At 49.4% G+C, this 17,117-nt stretch overlaps 5 protein-coding genes across 5 annotated transcripts; all 5 read right to left on the bottom strand.

The window, feature by feature from the left end:
* Positions 1–1,928: 1,928 nt before the first annotated feature.
* On the bottom strand, positions 1,929–4,627 carry BDW43DRAFT_51640 (putative chromatin assembly factor 1 subunit A). The gene is made up of 4 exons (XM_032050175.1): positions 4,454–4,627; positions 3,550–4,368; positions 2,368–3,488; positions 1,929–2,315 (listed from the first exon to the last, which is right to left on the bottom strand). The coding sequence occupies exons 2-4, from the start codon at positions 4,315–4,317 to the stop codon at positions 2,216–2,218; spliced, it is 1,989 nt and encodes a 662-aa protein (XP_031901522.1). The 5' UTR covers positions 4,318–4,368; positions 4,454–4,627; the 3' UTR covers positions 1,929–2,215.
* A 674-nt stretch (positions 4,628–5,301) lies between these two features.
* Positions 5,302–6,823, bottom strand: BDW43DRAFT_51645 (uncharacterized protein). The gene has a single exon (XM_032050176.1). It carries the CDS (start codon positions 6,591–6,593, stop codon positions 5,499–5,501), a length of 1,095 nt encoding a protein of 364 aa, XP_031901521.1. The 5' UTR covers positions 6,594–6,823; the 3' UTR covers positions 5,302–5,498.
* Positions 6,824–8,029: 1,206 nt separating this feature from the next.
* On the bottom strand, positions 8,030–9,941 carry BDW43DRAFT_299403 (CaiB/BaiF CoA transferase family protein; the record flags this gene model as incomplete). Its single annotated transcript, XM_032044715.1, has 4 exons — positions 8,030–8,063; positions 8,539–8,607; positions 8,796–9,795; positions 9,881–9,941. The coding sequence occupies 4 exons, from the start codon at positions 9,939–9,941 to the stop codon at positions 8,030–8,032; spliced, it is 1,164 nt and encodes a 387-aa protein (XP_031901520.1).
* Positions 9,942–10,176: 235 nt separating this feature from the next.
* BDW43DRAFT_51614 (WW domain-containing protein) lies at positions 10,177–11,561 on the bottom strand. The gene is made up of 3 exons (XM_032050174.1): positions 10,881–11,561; positions 10,700–10,785; positions 10,177–10,615 (listed from the first exon to the last, which is right to left on the bottom strand). The coding sequence occupies exons 1-3, from the start codon at positions 11,401–11,403 to the stop codon at positions 10,412–10,414; spliced, it is 813 nt and encodes a 270-aa protein (XP_031901519.1). The 5' UTR covers positions 11,404–11,561; the 3' UTR covers positions 10,177–10,411.
* A 1,942-nt stretch (positions 11,562–13,503) lies between these two features.
* chiA1 (class III chitinase ChiA1) lies at positions 13,504–15,760 on the bottom strand. The gene is made up of 3 exons (XM_032050173.1): positions 15,458–15,760; positions 14,962–15,400; positions 13,504–14,896 (listed from the first exon to the last, which is right to left on the bottom strand). Exons 1-3 carry the CDS (start codon positions 15,560–15,562, stop codon positions 13,704–13,706), a joined length of 1,737 nt encoding a protein of 578 aa, XP_031901518.1. The 5' UTR covers positions 15,563–15,760; the 3' UTR covers positions 13,504–13,703.
* Positions 15,761–17,117: the final 1,357 nt, after the last annotated feature.

Genomic DNA, 17,117 nt, shown 5'->3' with positions numbered 1-17,117 from the left:
AAAGCAAATCAATAATATTGGGAGATTATTAAAAGAACGATAAATTCCGATCTGACGGTCTCGTCCAGACGATAAGAGACAACTGGCTGAATTGGCGGAAGGATGACATGCAGCGAAGAAGAGGGAAAGCAAGACGTAAGTAAGTGAGAGAGTAAGGATACCTTAGTGGGCGATTGCTTGCCAGCAAGTCGAAGGAATCCACGGGATCTGTATGGTTAATGGTTGGATGGACGCGGAGGGGAGGGGGAATGGCAAAGAAAGGAGAGTTTCTTTGGCTCAGGTTGGATGCTGTATGTTGGCAGCATGTACTGTATGTAAGTATGCCACTAAAGTAGGGGAAACATGACAAGTTTGAACGGAGAATAAGCAAGCGAACAACAACGACGGTTTCTTATTTGTTCAAGGTAGCCAAGTGCCAGCCTGGCGGTGACTCGAATCGGACGGATGCAGTGGAGGACAACTGCAGGTGTTGTGGTAGTGAGGCAATGTTGGTGTGACTCGACTAAATAAATACTTCTTCTACATGGGGTTGTACTTCACACTGCATGAGAGCAAGTAAAATCCTTATTTAGCGAAGTTGGTCCCCCCCGTTCCTCCTCCTGTGTATATGCATATATATACAATACCCACTGCAATGGAATAAAAAAAAAATTCAAAAATCAAAAATTGACATACAACTATCAATATATTTTAGTAATTTAGGACAGGAAAAAAGAAAAAGTGTAAAAAGTAAAAAGGAAGAAACGCTATTACTGAAATACCACCATTCTGCAGAAACCATCAATCAATATAGGACATGACGTCCCATCCCCCCCCACTTCCTCCGTTTTGCCGGGAAGACTTCCTCTCAACCATTCTGAGGTGCTGAGAATGGATGGCGGGAAGGAAGGCAAGGGAAAAAAAGAGGTTGACACGAAAGCGTCCAAGTCGAATGATAGACTTAATACACTTCAGAATGCATGTACCAGGAGATAATGGACAAACTAAGTACATAGGAGGGAAGAGTCAAACTGCTCATTCTTCCACTCTCACTGGACTGGAAGGATCGGTACCAGCGGAGTACCCGTTGTACCAACCGGTCCTAACTTTCTTCGTCGAAAGTGATGCGCTGGCACTGCATGCATGCATGATGGCTCCGGTTGCCCCCCTATGATTCGCTGCCCAACCACCCCTTACTGCTGGCCTTGGGTTAAGGAGGGGAATCCTGTCCATTTCTTGTTTCTGGGGGTTGGGATGCATGAAACTGCATCTTAAAACTTCCCTCGCTCACTAGATAGGTGAGGTACAAGGGACTATTACTATCTACTGCTAGTGGTCGAACTGTTCGTAGGAGGATCATTAGTATCAATAGTGGAAATTCCTCCGAATGTTTGACACTAGGAAGATATTGCTAATATGTCCCTTTTTAGTACTACCGAAGCCACTCCCAGTGACAGCAAGGCGAGCTAACACCAAAAAAAAAAAAAAAATACATATGTACCTATAAATTCAGTCAACAATAAAGTACAAGAAAATAACAGCTTCGTATTAAATAATACTCAAATGACTCCAGACCCCACTGGCACGTGTTCGACCACCACTGAACAACTTCCCTTCAGACTAGCCCTAAGACAGTCTAGTGCCAGTGACATCCTCAGCTGAATTCATTAACATTCCTTCCTTTTAACAACTCATACATACTCCTGTCTAGAACTGCATGATCATCCACTGCAGCTGTGGCTGAGAAGAGGAAACGAACTATTCGATGGCAACATGTCTGTTTTTAGAACTTTTGATTTTAATCTATCTTTTCTTTCTTTTCTAGCTTCTTCCCCCTTGTCTGTTTGCCCTACTCGCAGGGTCTTTCTTTCTGCGTTTAAGGTTCATCCCTTTGTATAGATGTAGGTATCATTGGTAAGAATAGTATCCCATGTAGTTTAAAACCGGCTCCTATAGTAAGCAGTTTATCAATATACAATATCAACATCCAGTCACAATCCCACTAGCCCGCAAAGCAATCGTAGTCATGACACATCAATTGCAAAAGAATAAGTGGCTGCAAATGTCCATGCGATTCCAATTACACTTGAAGACGAGAAACATTTGCAACCAATACATTTCCTTCAAGGGTAGACTTCTCCCGACACGATCCAAGAGTCGACCTGACACCAGAACTCCAGCCATGCGTTGTTCGGAACATCGAACGCTTGCTGTCATGTCTCCTCCAATACCATCACTATTTGCAGACCCATTTCTTCTCAGCCTCTTTCTGTCCCACCCGAATCGCCACGCTGTTCAACGTGTCTTTCAAGACATCCTTAGAAACTTTCGGGAACCTGGGGTTGTCGTTAGCGGCAGATGAAACTGGACGGCCCATGTTTTACTTACCGTTTCTTCAGGATTTCAATCAACCCCAACTTCGACAGATCGCTTCCATCCACAACTTGCTTGAACTCCGTCAGCTGTTCCGCCGGGAAGGTTCGCTTGGCTTTCCCGGATCCCAACAGGGGCAATGCGCTGCCGTCCTGCGTTGACGCACTCCCCGAAGATGGGTTGCTGAGGAAAGAGTGAAGCGTCGACCGTCCTGCACCACTGGTTTGAGCTGGCTCCGATGTCTTTGGCTTTTGCCAATATGCCGTTGAGAATGGGTCAATAGGCAATGACACCGTATCCGATATGGTCTCGATCTTATACGCTTTAAGTTTTGGATCCCCCCTCCCATCGTGCCATTGAATGCCTGTGCAGACGGGTTCTAGATCGCCGACAATAAGCCGCCTCTTCCCGTCGACCAATTGGTCGTCCTCATCATCCAAGAAGCCATCCATGTCATCATCACCGTCTTCGCTCATCTCTTCCTCTTCCTCCGAGTCGAGTTCCTCGCCTTCTTCCGGTTCATCCCATTCAACCTCTGAGTCGTAATCGTAATTTGTCTCGGGTAAGCCGCGGTAGAATGGGTTTCGCATCATCTTATAGGCAGAGGACTCAGGCAGGGATTTAGAGTATGTTCCCTGATATGGTGGCCGGACATCTTCGCCAAACTTGAGTGATTTCATTCGGATTTTCTTTAAAAGGCCTTGTTGCCGTTGCACAGCCTCAGAGCTTCCTGCTTGATCGCTCAGGGTCTGCATCTGTAGAAGGATCTCCCTAACAGAAGCAGGAAGCCTTCCTCGCCGTCGCTTGTATGGCATCATGCTGAAAATATCTGAAGGCCGGAACGCAAGAGATTCCTCCGAACTATTGGGCGACTTCAAGCACGCATCAACCTTCTCCCTCATTAGTCGAAGAGCCTCCGAATCGCGTTCGAACCTATGCGGCGGGGCTACTTTCGTGTGAGACTGCAGGAAAAACTCGGGAAATGCTCGTTGATAATCCGACGGGCCAGCCTCGTAGGAAGATTCGTTTGCGGTGCCATCGCCTCCTGACTTTTTGGGCGACCCAGTAATCGCCGAGACCGATGACGGTGCAGACGGCTTAGGTTTTGCGAAGAAGGCATTCAATTTTGGTTGTGCCTGCGAGTAGGCGTTAGACCAACCATACATGAGCTATGAGTTGTCAGTTTAGAAAGCTTACCCTATCCTTCTTCAGTTTCTCCTCCTCCTTTTTCCGCCTCTCTTCCTCTTTGGCTACTTCCTTCTTCCGTTTCTCTTCCTCCTTGGCAGCTCTTTCTTCTTCCTTAGCTCGTCTTTTGTCTTCCTTCCGCCTACGTTCCTCCTCGCGGTCGGCCTCTCGTTTCTTCTTTTCCTCTTCTTTCACCCGTTTCTCTTCTTCCTTCTTCGCCTTTTCTTCTAATTTCTGGCGCTCCTTTGCCTCCTTCTCCTGCAACTTGGCCTCTTTTTCCTGCAGCCTAGCTTCCTTCTCTTGCTGCTTAGCCTCCTTACTCGCAGAAGACAGCTTCCTCTTCTTAGTGAAAGGGGCATCCCCCCTAGATGAATTAGACATTGAAACAGCGATCGTCGATTCCGAACTGGGAATCGTATTCACAACCGATTCCCCAAGCGTAGCCTCTTTCGTATTCTGTACCGGAGCCTCATCACCGGTCTTCGAGCCCACCGACAGGTCCCCACTTCGAATCACAACGTGGCTCATCTCCATTGCGGGAGATACACGTGTAGAGCTCTTTATCAAGGGATCGGCATTCTCTTGATTCTCCTTGTCGGTGTATGTCGGGGACTTGATGGTGTCGGTGTGGACCGTAGTCTGTGCATCGATGTCCTGAATGGAGCGTTTCCTGGAGGCGGTCGGAGTTGTAGGATAGGATGCTGTTGTTGATTGCGGCTGCGGCTGTGATTGTGAGAGGGGAGAAAGGGCGGACGGACTTGTGTCCATTGAAACGTCCATCTTTTAATTTTCCTTTTTTTGCTCCTTGTTAAGGAATGATCTGCGCAAAGACTAATCGAACAAGATTAAAATCAAATATGAAGTCTAAGTGAACGCAGAAGAGAAGTAATGATAAAAATAGAAAGTGATCACACACATCGAACAAATCGGGGTCGGGTCGGTCGGGTCGGTTCACTCCCCAAGAACGAAGAAACGCTGATGACAACTCCTTCGAATGAATCAAACAAGACACACTCCCACTCCTAGAATATTAATACGTCAATGGTGATGGTCTAATGGGGGAACTCGATTCCGGGAAAGGATAGTATTGGATGGCGGCATGTCATAGTAGGAGGTGAATTGGAACGCGCGTTAATTGGATTCTCCGGCGCGACTGCTTCGCGTCGGGAGCACGTGCGGGGGATTATGTAAGAGGGAGTAATGATAATATTGATAATGATAAGTTTGATTGAACTCGTGTTGAGTTGTTTATTGTGTTAGAATAATTGGATTTAACTAGGTCAATCTGGTATCTGGAATTGAGTTGGTTTAGAAAATGAAGTTTGGAGTGAGATTGGCAGGACTACTGGTGATCAGAGGCCCCTTTTACTGTACGACCAGAGCAGTCTTGCTTAACTGCCCATTGTCTGGTAAGCCTACGAGGGACGAAGCTTGCAACAGCTCACATGTAGCAACAAAAGTATATTGTATCTTGCAACTCTACAAACTTCAATCAATATACATAACCATGGATAGCATAGTTTGCAGAGTATGTACAGACAATATTATTATTACTAACTGCTCGTAAATCCATAATAGACGCCAACGGTACAACGGATGCAACACCAGGAACGCGCGCAAATTAATGCTTCAGAAGCACGGGTACCAAAACATGCAGTGAGGGGAATAAAACAAACCAAGTGCAATGCATCAGGCTGCCCTCATGCAGCACGAAAACCAAGGTATGGGGGCACGTCCATCGCCCGGAGCTCAAGCACTACCCGAGGAAAGACAACCCGGCGAAAAAAAGGGGAGGGAAAGAAATAGACGGGAAGGCAGGAAGCAGAAAGAGGAAAGAAGACAAGAATGATGGCATAATCTGCATGAAGTTGGACTGGTTGCCGAACTCCGGCCGACTGGGTATTTTCATGAATATAGATCCGAGAGAGAGATAAATGTGAGATATGACAGTTCAAATGCCACTAATCACTGAGATCTGGATTTGCGACGAAAAGCCGGACATTGGTCATCGAGCTCGTTCGGTCGTCCACACTGCCTCGCCGCCTTAATTCATCCGCCCTCCTTGCCTTTTCGGCCGCTGTGGTAGCGGCACTGGGGGCGGCCATTTCCCCTACACTACCAAAGTTATCTTCATCTGCGGCCTCGAAGCTGTATGTGGTAGTGGCGTCATCTTGAACTTTCTTTTCCTCGTGGCCCTCTGCCGGCGGATGCTCCGTCACATTTGGCAAGTCCATTTTCTCACTCGGCGGGGTGCTGCTACTTCCCATCGTGCCCTGGGGCGTCCGCTGATAGCCACTGGGGTAACGATGGTTGCTTCCCAGCGAGCTGCGACCGCTCCCAGTGCGGCGGTAAGGGAACCCATGATCGCTGTGTGCATCCTCATCCGCATCTCCCACTTCATTAGCACTGAGTCGTACTGGAACCGTCGCTGACACCAGGTTCGAGGGTGAGAAATCGGTGCCTCCTTTAGAGTGTTTGATTTTGCCGCTTCCAAGGGTACCAGCCCGTCCACCAGCGCCTGCGCCATGGACCTCAAGGTACGCCCTCTTCTTGTCGGCAAGCTTCTGCGCTCGGAGGCGCGGATCCTCCGGCTGCGCTCGGTCACACCACACCGTTGCCTTCTGCCTCCGCATGAGAGCTACATAGCCCAGTTGGGAGTTGGCGGAACGGGATGACGTGCTTCGGCGGATATCTGAAGCGGCGGAATTACCCGGGGCATTGCCAGTCGAGCTCGTGGAGGTCGTCGCACTCGACAATCTTCTTGAGGGGGGGTAACTGGGATTCGTGGTCATGGTATGATGTGGCGAAGGGGTATTTGAATACGGTTGCTGGTGTGCCATATACGGCGACGCATTGGCCGAAGACATCCGACTCCGGCTATGAGAGAGGGAGCCGGCGGATGGATGAGGAGAGAGTTGTGGCTTGTGATGCCCATCATAGGACTGAAATGGGTAACCAGCATGCATCCCAGGGACCGGTTTCCGTGAAGGCGGCGGTTGATGGAGCGGCAATCGATAGTCGGTCATAGTGGGTTGTTGCAGTTGTACGCCAGCCATGTAATTCAAAAGCCAGAAGGGTCTCGGATGGGAGGCTATTTACACCGTCCAAGATTTGCGGCAGGAGACGGGACGAGCTACCCAGGGGGGTCAAACTTTTGAGGGGATAGGGGAGCGTCGTACTCGCAATTCAATGTTGTTGATTGAGGGGATAAGTAAGGCAAGCCGAGCCGCCCTGGGGAACGATTAACGGATCAATGAACGGCCAGCGCTTCCGTTTTTTGTACAATCCTTGCAACAGGAACCGGCACGCAAAGGTAGCAGGTGCAAGCGAATGATGGTGGCGATTGATAAAAGAAAAGAACAAAAAGACACAGTGATAAGAAAAGCTAGGAGAGCTTTTTTCTAGACCACCTTTTCAGTAGTAATGTAATAATGCGCAGTGAGAAAACGATAGACAATTAATTGCCTGGCACTTGGCGGGTACCCAATTTTACCAAGTCACACCTGCAGGGAACATATGTTGTATGGCGGGGTGGAAAGAGAGTTGAAGAGAAGGAATTCGAGACAAAAGCTGACGACAACAATTGTACACAAAGGAGAACCAATCCCAAGTTGCCCGCAGGGGAGGAGGTCTGTTTATCAAGGCCGGAAAAAGAGGAGAAAAGATGGAAATAAATTACGGCGCATTCAGAACTTGGAAGAGAGTAAACCGGTCGCTTCGGCTCTCGCGACGGAGAGAAGAAAAGAAGAGCAGAGAAAAACCAAGTGTGACGGTCCCAAGCAGGCGGCGGTACCGAATACGAAATGTGTGCCCATACGGGGTAAAATTACAGACAATGAATAGTGAAGGAGGTACTGCGGTGTATATACACTGGGTAAAACTTTCTTGCACAGCCACTACTCAACCACACCTTGGGAGTCGAACTCGGTGATTTTACTTTAGAATGGAAGGAAACCAGAGGAAGGGAAGCTGAGAGTCTGAGACACATGAATGGAATGACCAGTCATCGTGGCGTGCTCCGATAAGGAACCAAAGCTCCATCACAAGGATCGTATCGCGGGTCCTACAAAAAAAAAGATCATCAGGAGATAGGGCCAGGCTGCGCCACAGTACCCGCACGTGGCGGCCTGGTACTGCCCAGGTATCCAAACGTTACCCTGTTAAATTACATGAGGTACCGAGCCAGTACACGGTACCGAGCCAGGCAAAGAATTAAGGGGAATGAGTCTCCAGATGGTACAGGTACCCAGTACCGACTAGTACCCTTTAATAACGGCTAGGAACAGTCGAAAATCCCCCCAAGAACCAGTGAAAAGCAAGTGATTAATGACGTCGAATACTCCACCATTCAAACATCCGGAAGGCTCGGGAAATGACTTTGAGAGTAGATGGTCACTGTGAAGTAGTAGAATGAATTGTCGACCATCGATAAGGAATGTTTGATGGAACTGTGGTAGGTATCCAGGTACATACCACCTTTTTTCCCCCCAATTTAGTGGAAAAGTTTCTTGATCTGGGTTAGAAGTCTGTTTTTTTGGGTATGATATGATAAGTCACGGATGCACGGTTCCGGCCTGGAAACACCAATAATGACGTGACCATCGAATCAATCCCCGCGAACTGGGCATGTGTTACATTGACGCTGTAACCTTTCCTGCCAACCAACGGCGGACTTGTCTCCGGAAGGATGGGTCTTTCAGCTCGCCATCAATCTTCCCGTCTCAATACCTTTTAATATTTTTTTTTCCCTTTTTCCTTTTTACTTTTGCTTACCAATTCCATTGCAAGTACGGAGTACTCCGTAGTCTCACTCCATACCTCCCTATCTTTACTTTACTAACATACATACATACTTTACCCAAGATAGAATAAAAGAGCACTGTACCAAACGGTTGGCCGCATAAAGTTGTGCATGTTTCAGTCTGACCATGGATGACTTTCAACCATTTTCTTTTCCATTCACCCATCCCCTAACCTTGGTACGTTTCTATTGTCTGCTACATACAACAAAGATAAAAATGAAAGTCAATGACAGCATCACTGATAAAGACAGTAATTTCTCCGGCGGAACTACTGGTCAGTTACCCAATCGGGCGCGGAGCCTCAGCCCTATGGCCGCGTGAGCTCATCCCGATCCGCGGCCACATCAAACCTCGTATTATCTAACTCATCCTCACAGCTTCGCCTTCCCCTCTGCAATTTTCACCAATGCCCCATCCGGTCTGACATCATATTCCCGTCCTTCCTTCCATCCTAACCAGGCCGTCAACGTCTCCTGTCCACCAACCCCCGGCGTCAGGCCACCTCCCGTCCAGCCCCCATCATTTGCCGCAATGGGCGCTGCTGGCGTGTCAACAAGATGAACGGCAGGTCGCTGCTCAAAACCACCTTGTTCGAGTTCATCCTGTTCTAATACAGGTGTCGCGCAAGCATCCGTCCCGTCAAAAATAGATTCCCACTCCGCCCGCGTTTTCTCTTTGAATCGCTTCGCAAACGCCGTTCGCAGGGCCGGCCAATTTTTCCTATCGTCCCGAGAGGGAAGCTCTTCGGAGCCGAACCCAAGTCCCTTGAGGAGCTCGGCGTAAAATTGGGGTTCTAAGGCCCCAACTGCAAAATACTTTCCTGGGTCCTTGGTCTCATACGTGTCATAGAACGGACTGCCGCCGTCTAACATGTTCTGCCCCCGAGGCCCACTCCACAGCGGCGTCTGTCGGTTCAGCCGCGGAAACGCCGCCAGGTATGCAGACCCGTCGACCATGTTAGCCTCCACAACCTGGCCCCGTCCCGTGCGTGTGCGCGACATCAGAGCAAGCAATATCCCCATAAAACACATGGCGCCTCCGCCTGCGAAGTCGCCAAGGATATTGCCGGGGGCATAGGGGCGTTCCCCGGCCCGACCGAGCAGAGAGAGGACCCCCGATACCGCAATGTAATTTATATCATGACCCGCCATGTCCTTGTATTTACCGTCTCGTCGGAATCCCGTCATGCGCGCCACAATCAAGCGAGGGTTATGATTCGAGAGGATATCCGATGGTGAAAGACCCAGGCGTTCTAGAACGCCGGGGCGGTAAGGGTCGATGAGAACATCGGCTTTGGCCAACACAGAAAGGAGGATGTTATGCGATGCCTTATTCCGGAGGTCCAGAGTGATAGAGGTTTTATGACGCGTTAACTGATCGCTACTCACAGCGTTTGGCCGATCGATGCGCAGCACGGATGCCCCGTAATCGGAGAGTAATAGTCCAGCAAAAGGACCTGTAAGCCTTAATCAGTCAAAATACGTAATTTCTTTAGTTACACCGACAGATCCCGGCCGATATAGATTGCGGTCAGGACAAACCGGGAGCTAGGCCTGCAAGCTCGACCACGCGGATTCCTGCGAGGGGTCGTGTGTCGGGCATTCTGTAGCTGTGCCGACGTGTATGAACCGGTAGGGTTGTTACGCGGCCAACTCTAGAGATCTGAAGTCGATGTGATATCCTTTGCTGTAGTAGAAAGGGCACTGGCAGCGATGCGGCGGATGTCTTGTTATTGAAGAATGATGCGGGAGCACTCTCCGCAGCCGAGGTCCGGGGTTCACGTGCGGGGAAAAAGACAAAGAGGGAGAGTATCAATCGAGAGGACCATAAGAACTGCTGCCTACTACTAAGTAGCAAGGAAGTAACAATAACCTACCATGGCAAGCAACTACGCCGTAGATTTAGAGTATGCCATGTAAATGCCCAGGTGATCTCCGTCCCCGAACAGGAATAGTCCGCTTTGCTCAATATCATTGAATCTAGAATCCGATATCAATTCTGTGTGAACTAAAGATCTCTTCAAAAACAGGAAATGCATAACCGACGGGGATACCCATTTGAGTTTCCAGGAACTACCAATCGTCACCCCGACCCTCATCCTCTCCCCGTTCATATGCATCGTGCATGTTGTCGCCGAAGCGTTCCACAGATCCAACCTTCTCGCCAGTCCATTCGGCAACGTTCTCGGGGATGTCTTCAACCTTATCGACGGTATTGTCCCAGCCTTGCTCGACTCGATCCTCGGCGCGATCCCAACCTACTTCGGCTTCACCGACCTGATGTACATGTTAATATACCCGAACATGCCCGGATCAACATGAATCTTGGAGAGAAAAGGTAACACAAGAAATGCAACATACCTTCTCACCGGTCCATTCAGCGGCATTCTCAGGGAAATCCTGAACATCCTGTTTCCACTCCTCCTTGTGCTCTTCATAACTATCGTCTAGTCGATGTCAGCCCCATTGCAAAAGAAACAAACAGCAGTATAGTGGGCCCAAAAAGAAAATGGCGGTAAGACTCAAGAAAAAAAAAACATACGCATCTCTCCCGCGGCATACATTCCCAACGCTCCGCCAGCAACACCCAAAGCTGCAGCACCTGCAATCTTCGCCCCAGTATGATCCTTCTTAGGCCCCTGCTGCTGATAGTATTCTCCTTGGCGTGACTCGCTATAACCGTAGGACGGCTGCTGGCCGTAGGATTGCCCACCACCGTAAGGCGCACCTCCACCGTACGATGGCTGCTGCTGCTGCTGGCCGTAGCCACCGCCCTGGCCCGGGTGGTTCCAGGTCCTCTCACCGGTCTGCTCATTCACGTAGAACCAGCGTTGTGACTGATCATCCCATCGGGCCACCCATGGGGGAGGTACCTGAGGTCCTGAATGTTGCTGTTGGTGGGGATATCTACCGCTGTAGCCTTCAGGCTGTCCAGCGTATCCTCCTTGACCTCCGTAGCCACTCGGTTGTCCACCATATCCGCCCTGGCTGCCATAGCCTTCTTGGCTGCCGCTGGACTTGTCCTTGTCGAGAAACTTTTCGGCGAGTTTGCTAACGAAATCCATTGTATTTGGCAGAGGTGTGTTTTTGGTAGTAAGATGGACCAAAAGAGGAGGCGAAATTCAAGTGAAAGGGGAAGGAAAGGAGGACCCAAGAAATATGTTCTAGAAATAGCTGAAACATAAGAGGGGTAATTAAGGGAAAAGAGGGATTTAGCACTGCCCCTGGGGCAGTAGGTTTAAGTTAGATTAGACAGTAGCTGAAGCTTGAACCCTGACAGTCAAGCGGCGGCGCTGTATGGTGTAAAATACCCAGGATCTAACACCACACTACAGGGGTAAAGCATTCAATTGAGATCCCAGTTGACTTTATTAATAATGAGCTAGGAACTGAGCCTTAGTCTACCTGATACTTTGTAGGATTTGACTAAAATAGAGAGCAAATATACGATCTTGCCAGCAACCTGGCACACTGTGTACAGTACTGTACATACATGGATATATACACACTTTGTGTTATGCTTTGTCTCTAACCGGGATACCCAAAAGTACATACATACAATACCTACGGAGTACAGAATGCCCACATACCATCATAACGGCATGGTATTCAAATAAGGATCAACCTATTATCGCCTTGGCCCTCATACGAGTGAACCCATTGTGACCCCACCCCTCCCACCGCCTTTGTATGTAATACAGTTCTGGTTCGGTCGGATCGTCCCGGCTTGGCTGGAAGCTTGTCTATTATGAAAGTTCTAATGTCCGCATTGTATTCGATTCTATAGAGAGAGGCTGTGAGTCAAGTAGAAAGTAAGTCGTTATGATCAATAAATCTGCGGCTTCGGTTGATAGAATAGAAACATCACTTGGTAACCTTATCTGCTAAATGAATGACATGATTTGGAGAAAACATATGGCCAATGCCAGAGAAGGTAATAAAACTTATTGAAAAGAAGGACTATTAGAAGCGAAGATTAAGCCAGTGGAATACATTGTCATGGCTTCCATGGTGGTAATGAGATCCACGATCAACATCCATCATTACAATCATAGGAACGAAAGATTTCACATCAAAAGGTATACAGGTAGAGCAAGAGCAACCAGAACAGAGGCTCCACGGCCTAGAGCAACAGTCTGGAATGCCGCACCCGTGAATACGGGGGACGTGTTATCTTGCGTTTCGCTAGGAGCTACAGGAACTCGAGACCCACTAACCGAGGGTCTGATGTCCAATGTTGACGACGAGGGGCGCACATTACCCGTTCCCACGATCACCGAAGAGCTAGGTGGAGGGCCCTGACTGTGGCTGATAACAGTATTTGTGACCACGGAATTAGTGGAACTCTCGTGTCCGGATGGCTTGATAGTGTTCCCAATAGAGACAGTGCTAGTAGGGTCGACAGAGTTGGAGCCAGCCCCGGTCGCAGGAACGGTAAATGTCAAAGTGGTTGGCGTTGAAGTGCATTCTGTGCAGACAGTCACTGTTGTCGTCCAGCCCTCAACAGGCGGGGCAGCGGTAGTCTGCGACTCCGGTACAGTGACGGGTTCAGCAAGGGTGGTAGTCACTGGCAGGGTAAGGGTCACTGTAGTTGGCGTTGGCGCACAATGTGTGCAGACAGTCACAGTTGAAGTCCAACCCTCAGGGGGGGTGGGGAGAGCGGTCTGGGACAATGGTCCAGAGGGCAAGTTCGTAGCTGTGGCGGTTGCAGATACCGTTCCGGGACAGTACGTTGTGGTATAAGTCGTAGTGATCGTCGTAAACCCTGTGGGACAGATGTCGATGTACGAAGTGACGATGACCGTCGTGACAGTGATAGGCTCCGAGGTGGTACTGGTAGGTGTAACGGACGGAGTTGCTATTCCGGAAGTAATCGGAACTGTTCCACTCCCATTATCCGGCTCTGCACCCGCCGATGTGGCCGGGTTGGCTGTTTGGACAGACGAGGATGCAGTGGCACTATAGGAGGTGTGTTGCTGGATAGGGCTTGATTGACTTATCTGGCCTGAGTTGGTGATAGTGCTAGAGGAGCCCGAAGTAGAGGTACCAGTTGGCCCAGATGCAGTTGGGGATACCGAAACATCAGTTGAATATGGCGTTGTTGACACATCTGGCTCGGTGGACGAGTGATTTTCAGATACTGCTGCTGAACTTGACGGGCCTGGCTCCGTTGGAGTGACCGATGAGCTGGTAGCAGTTGGAGCGCTCGATGAGGAAAGCTCTCCAGAAGAGATTGGCGTCCCAGAATGAATCGGCGTTGCCGAGGGAATTGCCCAGCCCGAGCTCATGGGTGTTCCGGATACTGAAGATGCCATGGAGCTGATAGGCGAGCTAGAGTGAACAATCGTTCCAGGACCCGATTGTGTCAGAGATGTGGCCGGAGTAGACGACTGGTCTGGAACAAGAGCCGTTGACGTGGTTGCAGACCTAATTGGGGTACTCGATTGATCAGATATGCTGGAAGATGACGGGGGCCTTGACTGGACAGGAGTGCTTGAATGGAGAGGTGTGCTGGACTGCACAGGTGTATTGGACTGAGTAGAAGTACTTGGTATAAGAGAAGTACTAGAGTGAACTGGTGTACTAGAGTGAATTGGGCTGCTAAACACCAACGGGGTTGAAGAAGCTGTGCCAGAGTGGGCAGGAGCACTTGACACAATAGGAGTGCTTGAGTGAGCTGGGGCGCTGGACTGAGCTGGTGTGCTGGAACGAACTCGGCTACTAGATACCAACGGGGTTGAAGAAGCTGTGCCAGAGTGGCAGGAGAACTTGAGCGAGTAGAAGTACTTGGTATAAGAGGAGTACTAAAGTGGACTGGTGTAGTGGAGTGAACCGGGCTGCTAGACATCAACGGGGTTGAAGAAGCTGTGCCAGAGTGGGCAGGAGCACTTGATACAATAGGCGTGCTGGAACGAACGGGTGTACTAGAGACCAACGAGGTCGAAGAAGCGACAGGCGTGCTAGACTGAGCAGGTGTAGTTGAAGGCGATGGTGTTAGAGAGCTAACTGGGGTACTGGACCGAATAGGGGTGCTCGATACATTAGGGGAGCTTGAAGGAGGTGTCGTCGGAGCGGGAGGCGTAGGATCAAGCTCAGTCAGTATTCTCTTCATATTGCCTGCGTAGCTAGTCCCATTGATCTGGTTCCGGTCAGATTGAGTCGCCTCCCAAACCATAATACCCCCAAAAGTATCAGGATACAGCTTCATATACTTAGAAGCTAAAGGCTTGACCTCATCAGGAGGCAAATAGTACCCATCAAGTGCCGCAGCTTTACTGCCAGGCAGACCGACGAAGAGCTTCGCATCCGGGTTTCCGCCAGACTTGATGATGTCGACCCAAGCGTCGAAGTTGAACCCCTCGCCACCGACAAAGTTACGTGCAGAACAGTCATCATTGTTGTAGAACTGCACCCATACAAAGTCAAATGCGGATGTTGCGATCGCGAGGCCCAGTTGTTTATCGGGGAGATGACATTGAGGAGAACCGGACAGGTAGAATTTCTGGTCTGGTTTCTCGGCAAAAAGCTCACGGAAACGAGTGACCATAGATGCGTAGCCTGAGATCAATTAGTCTCCAGAATGCGTGCAAAAGGTCCTTGGACAAGCAAGCATCAGAACATACCAAATCCACCGTTGTGCTCTATATCGAAGTCGAAACCGTCAACAGATACATTGCCAAACGGACGAGGACCGCCCCATGCCACCCAAGCATCGTCCACTGGTCCGAAGGATGCCCAGAGGAACTCGGCGAAACCAATAGCGCTCTTTGTCGAAAGGATTTTCTGGTTGTCAGGAGTGGCGCCCCCTAAAGACAAGAGAACTTTCTTGCCCGCTGCCTGACAGATAGGAATGTCTTCCATAATCTGATGGCAGCCCGAGAGTAATTCCGTCTTGACACCACCAATCTCGTAGGTCAGTCCATTGCATTGGTTGCCAAAGTTACTGCCAGGCCAATTGGCAGCACCCTGGTCTGGAAATATATTGACGAATCCAATGTTGATGATATCTAGCGAAGTGTCTTGGCAGAAATGACTGAGGCGCGCCTGGTTATCCCCTTGGCCCTATAGCATAATCAGTAAATGCTATGTTGGCAATATCCTCTGATGGGGCATACATACCCAATAGACCGCAATATTTGACTTTGCCTGTGCGTTGAAAGCATGTGCAAAAGGAGACACGGCTGAGACCGCCGAGGCAACGGCGAGGCTCTTGCTGAAGACCATGATTTAAAAGGAATGACTGCAGGTCGGACTTGTAGTCGGCCAAGGCTAGAGAACGAGCGTAGAATAAATCAATGAAAGGACGCAGACACACGTCTGCTTGGAGGGTCACCGCGAGCAAAGCCACAGGACTGACAGAAATGGAATCATGAGCAGCGGGAGTAGACTATATACGAGAGCATCCAGGGGGCCAGCAAGCAGCCAATCTCCCGTCGCCTCACTACCACTTGCATGGTGCTACCAGAACGGAGCGTCTAGGGACGAGTAACCCGGCAAATCAGGAAATGTTCATGCCTCCATGCCTTAGCGCATTCGATAGGTTGGAGGAAAATTTTCCTATTCCAGTAAAAGCAGGTGCTAGTGAGGAGCTCGATAGTAGAGCACTAAATTCTTTGAACCATGGAAGGCTCTGAGTGGCTCCAGAAAGAGGAAATAGGTGCACATCGGAAATTGCCGTTGAATAGCGAGCTCACGATGATTCGAGCGAACGGCGGTGGTTCCGCCGTAGAGCCGCATTACCAGGGTCTAAATTTCCTAAAGGTTGTCAGTCGGTGGGCGTGCGTTAGGCAGGAGAGGGGCCAAACCAGGCATACTACCGAGTACACATAATCTCTTCTCTTCCTTCATTCGAAAGCAAAGTAGAATTGTGGGGATAATACTTTTACTGGCGTGGGTTCAAGATTCTCGACCCAATGATACACAGTAAGGGAAAATAACGCGGCGTAGTGCAGGGTTGGGTGCATGCGAGTAGTGGTGGTAGAGATAGTGTAGTACTAGTAGTAGGAGGTAGTCAGTTGAAGTAGCATCTCGGTCCGGTATGGACTCAAAATTTTCGAGTGACCAAATTAGATTGAATGAGTAGGTTTTCGGTATGATACCGAACTTTTACAATTATTTACATACAAGCAGTAGGCAAAGCTCTCGGAGTTTCGTGAATCGTCCTTAATCTAGTCTAGCGCGCTTTGGGCACTTACCTGATCTGGTCTAGTGGAACTAACAGGGATTGTCAGGAACACCAATCAACGTGGCCCAGCTCCTTCCCTGGCCTGATGTCAGGTGGGCGTCCAGTGACTTCTAAAAAGTCACAAACTTCCATGATTGCCGGACCTCGTCCGGAACAACGACCGGATCATCGAGATCGACATGAATAAAATCTATTCAATTTCGACCTTGCACGATTACTGGTTTGGTTTCACAATCAGTCATACATACTGTATATACTTGTTGAGGTTCTACCGAATAAAAGAGCACACCTGAAGAGATATACCGGGAAATTTTGAGAATTGGATTGAATGGGAGCGTTACATCACGCTATCGACTAGTCTAATTTTCCCTCTATCCATCCAGTAGGAAAAGGCGTTCTTTGACTTCCTTAGTCCGACTCCAATTTCCACATCATTAGTACAGGGGGCTAGGTACAGACCTTTCATTGGGAAAGAAAAGAGCGAGTCCATCGTCCGTGCCAGGAAAAACAATGAAATTTAGTCCTCAGGGCAGGAGGATTAGGCAACATCGGAGGTGATCATAGCCGATGGAAGATTTCCCACCTATTATCTCC

Source organism: Aspergillus alliaceus, assembly GCF_009176365.1.
Source record: "Aspergillus alliaceus strain CBS 536.65 unplaced genomic scaffold BDW43scaffold_15, whole genome shotgun sequence".
Taxonomy (NCBI): domain Eukaryota; kingdom Fungi; phylum Ascomycota; class Eurotiomycetes; order Eurotiales; family Aspergillaceae; genus Aspergillus; species Aspergillus alliaceus.
This window is presented reverse-complemented; position numbering and strand designations above follow the sequence as displayed.